Raw genomic sequence first — 12,809 nt, forward strand, 5'->3', positions numbered from 1 at the left:
ATGCGCCCGCCCCGGGGCTCCGCCGCGGCGGCCCCGTCAGCGCCCGGTGGCGGCGGAGCCCGAGCCCGAGCCCGAGCCCGGCCGGGTCAGCGCCCACGGGCAAACACACGGGGCCGCGCGTGTGCGTGGCTCTCCCTCCGCCCGCAGCCGGGGAAGGGGGGGCGGGAGGGGGGGGGGGGGGGGGAAGGCGGGAGCCCAGCCCTCCTTCCTCATTTTGGGGCTGAGAAGAGCGATTTCCTTCTCCAGCCGTGATTCAAAGCCCGAAGCCGGAGCCGCGCTCTGAAGCCACTCTCATCTCCGCTTCCCAGAACCAACCCGCGATGGAGCCGCCTCCCCGCGGCCCCGGCCGGGCCGTCTGGCCGCTGACCTGCCTGCTGCTGGTCTCCCTGCGCGGTTGGCCAGGTAAGCCACGGGCCCCGGGCTCTCCTGCTCCCTCTTACCCTGCTGTTCTCTTGTGGTTTGGCTTGGGTTTTTCTTTTTTTTTTTTTTTTGTTTTAATATTTCCCCCCCCCCCCCTTCCATCCTCATCTCTCCTCTCTGCTGCCCCTCTGCCGCACACCTCCTGCGCGCGACATGATGCTCTCTCGCCGCGCACGTTTGGTTTGACCTTTCTGTGAGATGACCTAGAGCGCGGTGATGGCAGAGGGGGGAGCAGGGCCCTCGCTCGGTGGCTCCTCTAGAAGCAAACTTCAAGGCAGACGTTCCCCTTTCCAGCGAGACGAGGGAATTAGGCAGAGACGTGAAGAGGCATGTCGTTTCCACCCATTTGCTCGCACCCCCTGCCAGCTATGTGAGAGGCAAATCTCTGCAAGCAGCCCAAATTCCCACTCAGAGGCTGCCTGGAGATGGGGAGGATGGTGGAGAAGGCAAGGGGGGAGGTTCTGGGGAGGGCTGCCTCCCTCCTCTGCTGGAAACTTGTTTTTCTTGTTACCCCCCTGCTTTACCCCCGAGAGTATGCAGTTCTTGCTGCTTTACCCAACTGTTGAGCACCAAAGTGGTGGGATTGCACCATCTTCCCAGGCACCTTGCACCACCCAGCCCCGTTGCGAGCATTGGGTCACCTCAGGCTCCTGCTGCTTCCCCTCCGGGTGCCCCAGCTCTCCCCAGGGCTTGTGGCTCCCCCAAGCCCCTTATAAAAGCTTGGGGGTGCAGCATGGAAAGGGATGATGGGGGCACGCGCCGCTCCCTGGCTGTTTCCCTTCCCTCGTTAGCAGTGGGAAGTTTCTCGCCCCACCAGGAACGAAGCCCTGTGGTGGCTGCTGCTTTCAAGGACGTTTCCTTTCTAGGATGTTTCATTTTGGTGCTGATCATCTCGGGTGATATGGCTAAGGAATCGCTCTCCTTCCCGCCCTTGCGCTGTCTGCACCTCTGGGGATGGACGGGGTGCTTTGTGCAAACCTCCTGGGGCAACAGCAGTGCACGTTCAGGAGCATCTTCCTGCTGAGATTTCCGGCTGGTTTGTCTGAATTTCCCACCTTCCAGCCACATCCCACTGCAAATAGCCCAGCCCAGGCACCCGCGCGGGTGAAACACCATCTTGCATGGGGGAAACCCGTGTTCTTCCAGGCCCGTTGGAAATATTTCCCATCGAAGCGTTACTTGGGCAGAGAGTTGAGCACAAACTCGAGCAGAAAGCAAATGCTTTCAGCACAACACTCCTTGCTTTGAGTTGCCTGATCACAACTGAGAAGTGTTGGCCCCAAGCTGAAAACTCCCTGTTGCTGAAAGCCAAGAAGGCTTTGGCGGCGAGTGCAGCTTCTCAGTGAACCGCTGTAATTTCCTGCCATGAAGGAAAGGCTGGAGCAAAGCTCTTGAGTTTAATTAAACATGGCCTTGGAGTATGAACCCCATATTTCCAAGCCAGCCTTAGGAAAAGAACCATCCTGGGGCAGAAAGCCCTGGGTTGCGGGGTGGTTTGCGTCCCTGATTTCAGGTGCAAGCATGCAGATTTTTTTTAAAATTTTTTGTTTTGTTTTGTTTTTGTTTACTCCATGCGGTGGAGACCCTGTGGTGAACCCTCCTGGGGCTCAAACTAAGCCTGAACTCCAGAAGAGCCGGCCCAGGCTCCCGCTGCCGGAGAGCGGCCGCTCCGACAGCGCTTCCGCAGAAGCGAAGCAGGGAAAAGTGAAGGTCCTGCAGGAGATCTTCCTGTAGGGCAAAGAGGAGCGAGATGCTGGGAAAGCCACACTGCAAAGCCTCGTTGCAAAAAATCTGTGCCGTGCAGAACCCTGCTGTGCAGGCGTTTCTCGATGAAGGGTTTCAGCTGCGTTTCCCGGAGCTTCCTCTAAAGAGGAAATCTGTTTGGTCGCGGGGCTCTGGCTTTCAAGCCGAATTTCTGCTAATGCTGTAGGAGGGAAGCTTGCAAATGGTGGCTGCGTGTGATCCGAGGCTTCCTCTGATGTCACGTATGTAAAATATAGCCTTTACTATAACCGTCCCCGAGCTGCTCTGGGATCTGCGTAGCTCTCAGCAGCTACGGGGTCTCTTTTCTTGTCTTCCCCCAAACTGCAGATTCCACGTCCTTTTTATAGGCAGCACCTGTTAGTTTCCCCCCTGTGGGCAGCTCTGCTGCAGGTGAAATTCCAGCAGGATTATTTTGGGGCTTCTCTTGCCCGTCGGCCCGTTCCTTCAGAGAGTGACCGTGGGGCTCCGGATGCCAGTGACCAGCTGCACGTTGCTTCTGGAGCACGCAGCCCTTCCCTCGCCATCCCGCAGCTCCTTACCCAGCTCCTTTGGAAGGAAAAAAAAAAATAATCTATTTTTATCAGGAAGCATCCAGGCAGCTTCTCCTGAATTAAACCCCGACGTCTTGCAATCTGTTCCGTATCAAATACTTCAAAAGGTGGAATACGGGGCGGGGGGAGGAAAGTGTCACCGGGATGGAAAACTTGCAGCACAGCGGGAGAGCTGGGGATTATTTTGTTCTCAACTTAAATAGAATGTCAGGAGGAGGGAGGCTCTGCCAGACCAGGCATGGCCCGATGCCTCTGCTTGTGCCTCTTCTCCGGGCTGGGAGCGCTCCGGGTCTGTGTAGCGAGACAGTTCCCACGTAGGTGGGAGCACCCAGGTGATGATTTTCAGGGCTCTAAAATCCTTTGCTAATTCTGGCGTGTATAGGATAGAGCAGATTACAGGGTCAGAGAACCTAAACTCCCCTCGATCTCGGTGGCGAAAGGATTGCGCTCCGACTCTGGGCGGTTTGAAATCGAAGTCGAAGAAAATAGTGTCATGGGGCGGCACCGCGAAGGTGCGGGTGGGAAGCGGGTCTGCACTCAACCGATGCTTGCGGCGAGAGATCTCCACGTGTCCTGCGTGTTTGCAGCACGAAGGCACCCCACGTCCCGCTGCTGGTGCACAGGCACGTCGGGAGGGTACGGGGCTCGTGTGCGCTGCTGGCAAATATCCGCTGGGAGGTGGCTCGGCCGGGCTCCGAGCCCCGCTGCGCCTCGGGGTGAGCAGCCAGAAAGGGGAAGGAGGAGAGACATCTTCTCCTGGGTGCAAGGAGAAGCTGCGTGCAGGGGGAAGGGAGGAGAGAAGCTTCAGTGGAAACTTTACATTTTCTAACTTGCATATTCTGGGGTTTTCTATCAACTTCCCCTTTGTGTTTTCCCATCGCGAGGGGGGGGGTGGGGTGGGGGCATCACTCTGTGCGCTGCTGCTGGAGTTTAAAGATGTTTCTGAGCATGCGGTGAGTCAGGTTAGTCCTGCTGTAGGGCTGTGGGGCGCAAGGTCGGCAGGTGGAGAAGTTGGGCGGTCTGGCCAGGACTTGTGCTCCTTGGCTGGGAGGTGTGAGCGGGCCTCGTGAAGGCAGCGTGGTGTTACCGTGGCATATCGTGGCTGAAGCTCGTGTACGGTAGATGTCCTGCAGACCCTGAATGGGGTGATCTGAAGAGGGCTGGCCGAGCAGAGCTGTGTGTAAGTCGCTAAAGTAGCGTGATGGCTCGCAGCAGAACACATGGAAAAATACCAAAAAGCCCTATTTTAGTCCTACCTGAGAGGTTACCTAGAGCCACGCAGTGTTTGCTGCAGTGACCAAGAGACGGAGAGCTGCCAGGGAAGCCTCCTGGCGTGCAGCGCTGGAGGCAGCACGAAGCCCTTGTTCCCTGGTTGCTCTCGGGACCAACTTTGGGAGCAGCACCACTGTCAGAAAAGCCCCGTGTGGTGGTGGCTCCACTACTGCAGCACCTCTGGCAGCCTGTCGCGGGACAACAGCATGCTCCCTGCCTGCGAATCCCTCGGCACAGGGAGCGGGGCAGGGTGCTCGCACGCCGCTGCCCGGCGAGGAGGCGATGTGGACTCGGTGGTACGAGATACGCGCAGACCATCCGCAGCCCGGCTGCAAACCCGGGCTCTCGGAGAGGCGGCCCTGCTGCCCGCAAAGACAAATCCCTGTGAGCCCAGGAAGGCAGGGACGTTGTGCCGAGGCGGCGGTGAGCTACAGCCCCAGCCACGCACTGGGCACGGCTGTACCCAGCCGCGCTCAGTTGAACTTTTGCGGATGCTGCTCTGAGATCCCATCGCTGCAACTAAGAAATGAGGTTTGGGGTTGAGCAATGCCCGTGCCGCTCGTCCCCACCACGCTCCGGCACTGGGGTCAGTTCCAGCGCCCCAAAGCAGGCGCTTCCCCCGGCTTTCTCCCCTCCGGTACAGCGCGTGCCTTGCGAGGAGAGGGACAGATGGAGAGAGGGAGGATGAGGAGGAAGCGCTGGGCTCGCTGCAGGCGTGCAGCGCTGGCCCCACTGAGCAGGGCAGCCCTCCCTGGTGCGGGGGACCCTCGAGGGGACATGGCGGGGGGGGTCACCACCCTGCAGAAGTCTCTTAGGCAGGATTGCAGAGGGAAGAGGTGAACAACATGTTCATCAGGGGGTGCAGAGCCCCTGTGGCAGGGAGGGGACCTGGTCCCTGGCCCCCAGCTTCCCGTGGCCCCCCGCTGCCTTGCAAAGCCCCACACTGACGAGCGAGCGGTGAGGCTTGTTGGTGGAGTGAGCAATTAGCAATGCGGCCACTCTGGGTATGCGAAGGGGCTGGGGGGGGTGGTGGTGGTGGTGGTCTGTGCGGTGGGTGACTGGGGGTGCCAGGTCCCTGTGCCCAGAGCAGCGCCATCCCCCGCCTGTGTCATGTCCCCCTGTGGGTGCTCAGCAGGAGGCGGATGGTGAGCGGTGGATGATGCTTCTGTGCCTTCAAACTTCCTCTACACATTTCTCAACCACCTCTTGTGAAAGTGGGCGATGGAGAAGCTGAGGAGATGCTGCAGCAGCGGAGCCGGCAGTGCGTGCCCTGCGTCACCGCCGTGCTCGGCACATGGGGTGCATCCGTCCCCGCCGAGGACAGGGGCTCTGCTCCCCCAGATTCGTGTGTCACCCGAGAAACATGGGCTCACCTTGCAGAAGCCCAGACCACCGCTGCTCAGACACAAGACCAGGCTCAGCCTGGATGATGCGCTTGGACGTGACACAAACCAGATTTTTGTCCTTCCACACTTGTCTTCTGGAACAGACTTGTCTCAGTGTTGAGCGCTGCTGCTGCGTTAGCCCTGGTGTGACTTCGAAGGGAAACACAACCCTTTGAAGGGGTGAAGCTTTCGGCTGCGAGTATCAGCCTGTGCTGGAGATGCAGCGGACTAATGCCCTGGGCCAAAAGTCTTTAACTTGAGGACTCCGGAGAAGCTGTGCTCCTGGTAACTCTGGCCATCAAGATTGAGTAATTGCACAGACAGTGAGAACATCTGTGGGTACACCAAATACCGCTGGAAGTCAGAAGGGATTAACAGCTGCCAGAAATCCTCTGCAGGCTCTGCGGGAGCCAGCTGTGGCCAGGAGAGGTCAGAGCAGCTCATCCTACAGCGGGTCCTCCTGGGAGCATCCAGCCGAGGATTTTGTCCCATCCTGGGGACGGCTGTGGCAGGGGAGGCTGTGGGGGGTACCAAGGGCAGCCTTCACAGGCGCAGCTGCCCTGGGGGTTTCTGCTGCGAGAGCCGTGGGGCGCGGGTGCAGCCCTCCAGCCAGTGAGGTTAAAGATCTGGCTGTGCCGATGCATCTCCCACCCTCCCGGGATGCTGGTCCGTACCTTCCCAGCACCGCTTGGCTCCAGCAGGAGTTACCTCCTCAAACGTGACTGTCCCTGGGTGACCGTGACACCGTTTCTGCATGCCGCTTGCCGGCTCTGGGATTGCAGTGGCCAGCAGTGCCTGGCCCCTGTCATCAGCAGGCAGATTTAGGGGGTTCTGCCACCTTTCTCCCATGTGGCTTAAAAATGTTTCTTTAAGCAGTGACCTATATTGAAATCCCATTCAATTCAGTCGCAATAACTATATTGGCATGGCGAGTGTTGCCGAAATTAACCCCTCGAGGAGCCATGTGGGGAGGGGGTGGCTGTCTCTGCTGCTCCAGCTGTTTTTAGGGAGCAGTGGCATTGCTGGTTCCCACAGGGCTGAGCCGGATGGCTCCCGGCGCATCTCTCCTGCGCGGCAGCGAGCTCGGACCCCCGGCCCTGCCGGCTCTGGCTGCAGGTCCACCCAAGGTGGATTTTGGTACTGCCCACACACGGGGAGAGCGGAGCTCCTGCGGTTTTCCTGGAGACCTCAGGGGTTTCTCCCTGCCTGACCGTGCTTGGGGGAAGGTGCGGGGGCACCCATGGGTGAGGGGGCACTTGGGAGGGCGGCTTTCTGTTGGTGCGGGGAGGTGCAACGCGGTGGGCTGGGTTGGGGAGCCTTGTTGCTGAGATGCTTCGAAGGGGACTGCTCTCCTCTGTCGGTGACGAGCAGGAATGGCGTCTGCCTGACTGGCACCGGCTTTGGCTAATGGCTGTGCTCCGCCGGAACGAATCGGGGCTTGGATTCAATGCAGAAATGGGACAGATTCAGTGCAGAAAACAGGGAATCGCATCTGCAAGCGGAGCTTGCTTTTTGGAGTGCGTTGTGATTTATACCCTCTTTTCATTCTGACTGACAAAGCCGAGCAGCCGTGGCGGGAGGCACAGCGTGCCGGCAGGCGTGGGCAGCTGGGATTCGTTCCATGTTTTAGCTCTATGGAGCATGATATGCGGCCATCTAGCAAAGCTCTGTCTGGTTCCGCTGCCGAGACCTGTGGGCAGAGGTCTCTGCCCGCTGCCATAACCGCAGCCTCTCCCCGGGGCTGGCACAGCCCTGTTGCCTGTGGTCCATGCTAACCAGAGCTGGGTGTTCTGCCTGTCCTGCGGCCGGAGGGGGATGGAGGGGAGCCTGGCTGGGTTTGCGGTGCCATATGAGACTCCATCTGTGGGTTTGTGGTGTTTTTTTTTTTCCCCCAGGTGCGGGTGCCCAGGTGGGTCAGGGCTTCGAGCTGCAGCAGCCCCAGGACAACGTGTCGGTGACAGCGGGGGAGACGCTCACCCTGAACTGCACCTCGACCCCAGGCAAACCCCTTGGCCCCGTGAAGTGGCTGAAGGGCTGGGGCAGTGGGAACCAGACCATCTATGAGCAGACGGGCTCCTTCCCCCGCGTGACGAGGGCATCGGATGGGTCCAACACAGACTTCACCATCCACATCAGGGATGTTCAACCCGCGGACGCCGGCACCTATTACTGCGTGAAGTTCACCAAAACGGTGTTGGGTGATGAGGTGTTTCAGCGTGGAAAGGGCACGGAGGTGTCTGTATACGGTGAGTGGGGCTCCCGGATCAGCTCCCGGTGGGAACCGGCACAGCCCAGCCCAGCGCGGTGGGCTCTGCTCGGGGTGAGAGGGGCCGGGGAAGGGGCTCAGGGGCCCGTTCCAGGAGGGGGTCCCACGGGCCGTCCCCAGGCACATCCATGCCACCCGTGGGAGACCCCTCTCCCTGCAGCCCCGGGGCCGGGCGGGGGTGGCACAGCCCGTTGTGACGGCCCCACACTTCTCCCCACAGTCAAACCCACCGCCCCGGTCGTGTCAGGGCCCCGTCGCAGAGTGGGGCCGGGGCAGTCGGTGCCTTTCACCTGCACGGCCGGAGGGTTCTTCCCTGGAGACATCAGGGTGAAATGGTTCAAGGACAGGACCCCGATCTCGGCTCAGCAGCCCCAGATCACCCCTGGGCAGACGAAATCCTCCTACGACATGTCCAGCACCGTGATGATAACACTGGAGGTGAACGACGTCCACTCGCAGCTCATCTGTGAGGTGCAGCACCCCACGGTGACGGCCCCGCTGAGGGGGACGTACCGGCTCAGCCAAACCCTGCGAGGTGAGGGCTGGGGGGACACCGGTGCTCGGGGTGTCCAGCTCCTGTGGGGCTGGGGGTCCCAGGGCAGGGACAGGGCACCCCGTTGGCAGCAGAGCCTTGGGACACCAGGCACCAGGCACTGCCTCTCTTCCCAGTTTCCCCCAGTGTCCGTGTGGTCGCTGACCCGCCAAGCCCCGTTGAGGCGAACAAGACCGTGAACTTCACCTGCAACGTGAAGGATTTTTACCCAGGAGTCGTGGCTGTCACCTGGCTGGAGAACGGGACAGAGATGAACGTGGAGAATATGTCCCGGCTGATGGAGACCGGCCAGGGCTTGTTTAACCTGAGTAGCGTGGTGGAGATCAAAGCAGTGGAGGAGAAGAATGAGTCGGTGTTCACCTGCCGTGTGGTGCATGATTCCCAGGCCCCCATCGAGAGGATGGCCACCCTGTGGATCACTGCCCCAGCCAGGGACGGAATGAGTGATGCATCCCAGACAAATAACGGTGCGTGAGATCGACTGGGATTTGTTCTCTGCAGGGGGACTGTATGATATCACTCCCCTGGGAAAGTCCCACCAGAATCTGGTTCAAGGACACAAAATCCCCATAGTGGGGGGTTTGGGGGGGGGGGGGGGGGGGGGGCGGTGATGCTGGCAGGTACTGAGCTGTTGTCCTCAGTGCTTGTGGCATCACCAGGCTAACCCTCAGTGTAAGGCTGCAGGGACTCTGTTGGTACCAGCATTTTCGGGCCCGTGGTGACCTTTTGCATTCATGTTTCAGGCAATTTGCTCGCGATCTATGTCGTGGTAGCAGTGGTCTGCACTGTGCTGGCCCTGCTGGTGGCTGCAATTCTTTACCTCATCCGGGTGAAGCAAAATAAGGGTAAGGAAACCAAGTGCACAACAGGGAAGTATCTGCTTCTGACCCCCTTCTCACTCTCTTGAGCATCAGCGTGTGGATTCTGAATTCATGGTGGTGCGCTTGCAGCTCGTGCCCAAAGGGGAGGATGGCCCAGAGCTCTCCAGGTTGCTTGCAGGCTGCTGGGAAAGCTCTGCCTGGTTGCGCTGCATGCCAATGCCTGCCAGGAGCAGAGACAGATGTGCTTGTTGTTCCTTGTACCTAAAAATGTCTGACTACCCCCGTTCCCTGCACCTCCTGCCCTCTGCCAGGAACAGTCCTGCAGTAAATGGAGTGAAACTCCAGAAAACTGCAGGCACTTGCCTCTGGGGAAAAGATGCGTATCTGCTCTTGCAGCAGTCTCTGCATGTGGGATCACGTGCCTGGGGAGTGGAGGGAGGGGGGGGTATGTTGTTTCCTAGACTATTTCTTTCCTAAACTTTTTCTCTTCCGGCAGGTAAAAGCTCGCCATCTGCTAGGTAAGTGCAGATCTCCTCTAGTCACTGAGTAAGCCACGGGGGCATTCTGAGCTGGACACCTCCAGCCCACAGACGGGATCCCCTTGGGATCGGGATGGAGCTGGATCCCCAAAAGCTTGTTGTGAAAGAGAAGGCAGGAGCGCGGGCTCTGCTGATCTCCCCTGGTTGTGGTGCTGCCCCCGTGGCGATCTTGTACCCAAACGTTTGGCTTTCGGTGAGGCTGAAGAAGCGGGTGGGAGCTGGGTCTCCAGCCTGCGGAGATGTAGCTGGACCAGCATGTGAGCAAATCCTCACCAGTGAGGACCCGTCCCGCTGGGTGCTGCTGCGAGGACCTTGTTTTGCATCTGAACCCCCCGGCTGCTCCATCACTAGGGAAGAGGCAACAGGGCAGCAGCCGGTCGATCTGACTTGTTTTGTTCCCCCTTTCAGGTTACATGAGCCGGAGAAGAGCAGCGAGGCCACTACCCAGGTGTGCCGCACCGCCCCGGGGCGCGGGGAGGGAGAGCAGCCGGGAGGGACCGGAGGCGGGAGGGGAGGGTGGCGGTTCCTGCATGAAACATCTCGGTGTCTCCAGTGGAGGGTGGCGGTTCCCCTGTGAGCCGTCTCAGTGGCTCCGCACTGTGGCTGGAGAAAGAGGAGAAGCTGTCCCGGGGATGGGATAGCCGCTTGCCCAGCATCTTTTCTGCCTTCACCCTCTCTCCTCCTCTTCCTCCTCCCAGGAAAATCTGGGTTTGTGCTGCCTGGAGAACCAGCTGTGCGATAGCCAGCCAGGCTATTTGTGGAGTTATTTTTGCATTTGGGTGACGCAGTTATGAGCAAAGTCGTGATCAGCAGCAATCTGTCCATCCCACCCAGTCTCTGCCGGCTCCCGTGTGGGCATCGCCGGGCAGGCTGGCCCCTGCCCACCTCTACTGGGACAGGGTGATGGTGTGGCTGCAGCGGTGGCTCTTGAATCACGGTGGCGGCTCTGCAGCCTGTCCGTGGCAGCAGTGGCTGGTGATTTGAAGACGTAGCATGGCGTAAAGCGTTGCTGCGGTATTGTCCCAGCTGGCTGCTGGCATCATTTACCCTGTACAAGCAGAGACCAAGCTGTCCCAGGTCAAGCTGCAGTGGGATTGATGCGTGGGGCTTTGGGTATGGTGCACGGGGTGGGTATGGGGGGCTCCTCGCTCATCCTCCCAGGTGAGGAACTTGCTGTCTCACACAGGAATCCGATCCCAACAACCTGACCTACGCGGACCTGAACTTCGAGAGAGAGAGGAAGACCATCCGGCGGATGGTGGAGATGAGCCAGCAGTCAGAGTACGCCTGCATCCAGACCAGCCAGGCACCCAACGGCGACGACAACCTCACCTACGCCGACCTGGACATGGTGCACCTCAGCAAGGCACCCAAGCGTCCAGCCCCGCACCCCGAGGAGGCCGGCTCCGAGTATGCCAGTGTCCAGATCCCGAGGAAGTGAGCAAGGCTGCAGCGGCTGCCGGGACCACTTGCCCCGTGGAGAGCTACCCTGCTCCTCCCCGGGAGGATTTTCTTGGAAGCACTGAGTGTGATGTGAAGATGTGCTGCAGTACCCGTGTTTTGGGGTGGAAATGGAGCCTGCTGTACTGTGGGGGTTGGCTCCCATCCTCAGAGACCTGATTTTTGGGGGCAGCTTGGTCCTAGGGCTGCCGGCTCCATCCCTCCGGGTTCCCCCCACAGCCATGGGGACCGCTCAGCCTCGGTGTGCCAGGTTTGCCTGCAAGCGGGTTAAGCCAGCGGAGCAGCGGCTCCTTGGGAAGCTCCAGCCAGGCTGAGGGCGTAGGGACAGTGCCTCCACACCCGCTCCCACGGGGATGCCACTGCCTGGCCAGGCTTGCACGGCTTCCCGCAACCGCCCTGACCCCGCAGGGACCATCCAGGACCCCTGCGCTGCCTTCTGGGGTTCTCCGCCGCCGGCGCCTGGAAAACAAACTCTGGCTTTAAAGGAAGGACCTAAGCGTCCGCCTCTCTCTTCCCAAGTGTCCCTTCTGCGGGACCTCGGTCTCGCACCAAGGCCAATGAGGCTGGGAAGGCTGGTGAGCCGAGCCCCCCCCGTCCCCGCTGTGGGCTTTCCCCCGTCCTGCCGCCCAGGGAGGCTCCAGGTATGGCTCTCTGGCACGGAGCATCCTCCTCCTCATCTTCCTCTGCGCAGCCTTGCCCCGCACCGGGACCCACCAGCGCTGCCCCAGGCTTGTACAAAGCGTGCAGCTCCATACCGGCTGGGCTGCAGGTGCCCCCACCAGCCCGGTGTGTGTGTGTGTGTCCCCCCGGGAGCTCCCCGCAGGTACCGTGTAACATGTTTTGACTGTTTGACATGTAACTGTTAATTTTTAGAGCTAAAACCCAATGTTTTGTGTTGTACGTGGGTGTACTGCTGTGTACTTAACACTAGAATAAGATGTGCAAAATTAAGACCGAGTTCTCAGTAAAGACCCCTAAATTCCATAGACTTTAAAACACTTACACCCACCCCCCACCCACCCACCCAGTTCTGCCATGGGGGTCAGGCAGGCTTCTCCCAGCCCACCCATGGGGACGAATGTCTTCCATGTGCCCCCTCCCAGGGCCACCGCACGGGCCCAGCACCCTGCGTTGGCTCCCGCAGCACCCGGGTGGCCTTGCAGCAGTGGGCAGGCGTGGGGCTGCCCCCACGGCTGCTGGGGGGGGGGGGCACTGGTGATGCTTTGAGAACAATGTGACTGCTTGTACAGACTATTATTTTTTTTTTTCTTTTTGCTTGCAAGATATTTTTATAATAAAAGTGAAAAGTCCTGTGCTGCTCCCGCACGTGAGCATGTCCCTGTGCTCAGGGTGGTCACCTGCACTGGGGGTGCGTGGTGGGGTGGGGGTCTGCATGTCCTGCAGTCAGGAGGTGCGGGGGGGGGGGGCTCATCCTGCACAGCCCTGTGGTATGCTACAGCGGGAGGGAAGAGGAGGAGGAAGGCAGCAGCAGGTGAAGGCTGGGATGGGGGTTACGGTGCTGGTCCCCCTGGGCAGTATGAGGGAGAGGAGCAGACCACCCCCAAGGCTGAGGACAGACCAGGGTCTGGCCAGTTCCCCCCACACAGCCCTGCGGCAGTTTTAGGTTGCCCCGTTCCGTGGGAGGTGAGTGGATGTGCCCAACCCGGGGTGGAGGCAGGCTGGGTGCAGCCTGTGCTGTGGGTGAGCTGAGTGTGTCAGTGCTCTGCAGTGACCTGCCCCCCTTTCCCACCCCCCCCCAGGGCTGGGGGCTTGGCTG

General features: G+C 60.1%; 1 protein-coding gene across 1 annotated transcript; it reads left to right on the forward strand.

Moving 5' to 3' along the window:
* Positions 1-320: 320 nt before the first annotated feature.
* Positions 321-12,358, forward strand: LOC309677988 (tyrosine-protein phosphatase non-receptor type substrate 1-like; the record flags this gene model as incomplete). Its single annotated transcript, XM_082490899.1, has 8 exons — positions 321-402; positions 7,288-7,638; positions 7,879-8,193; positions 8,328-8,678; positions 8,955-9,056; positions 9,529-9,550; positions 9,980-10,019; positions 10,758-12,358. 8 exons carry the CDS (start codon positions 321-323, stop codon positions 11,010-11,012), a joined length of 1,518 nt encoding a protein of 505 aa, XP_082347025.1. The 3' UTR covers positions 11,013-12,358.
* Between the last annotated feature and the right edge of the window lie 451 nt (positions 12,359-12,809).

Source organism: Vanellus vanellus, assembly GCF_965231255.1.
Source record: "Vanellus vanellus genome assembly, chromosome: 15".
Classification (NCBI taxonomy): Eukaryota; Metazoa; Chordata; class Aves; order Charadriiformes; family Charadriidae; genus Vanellus; species Vanellus vanellus.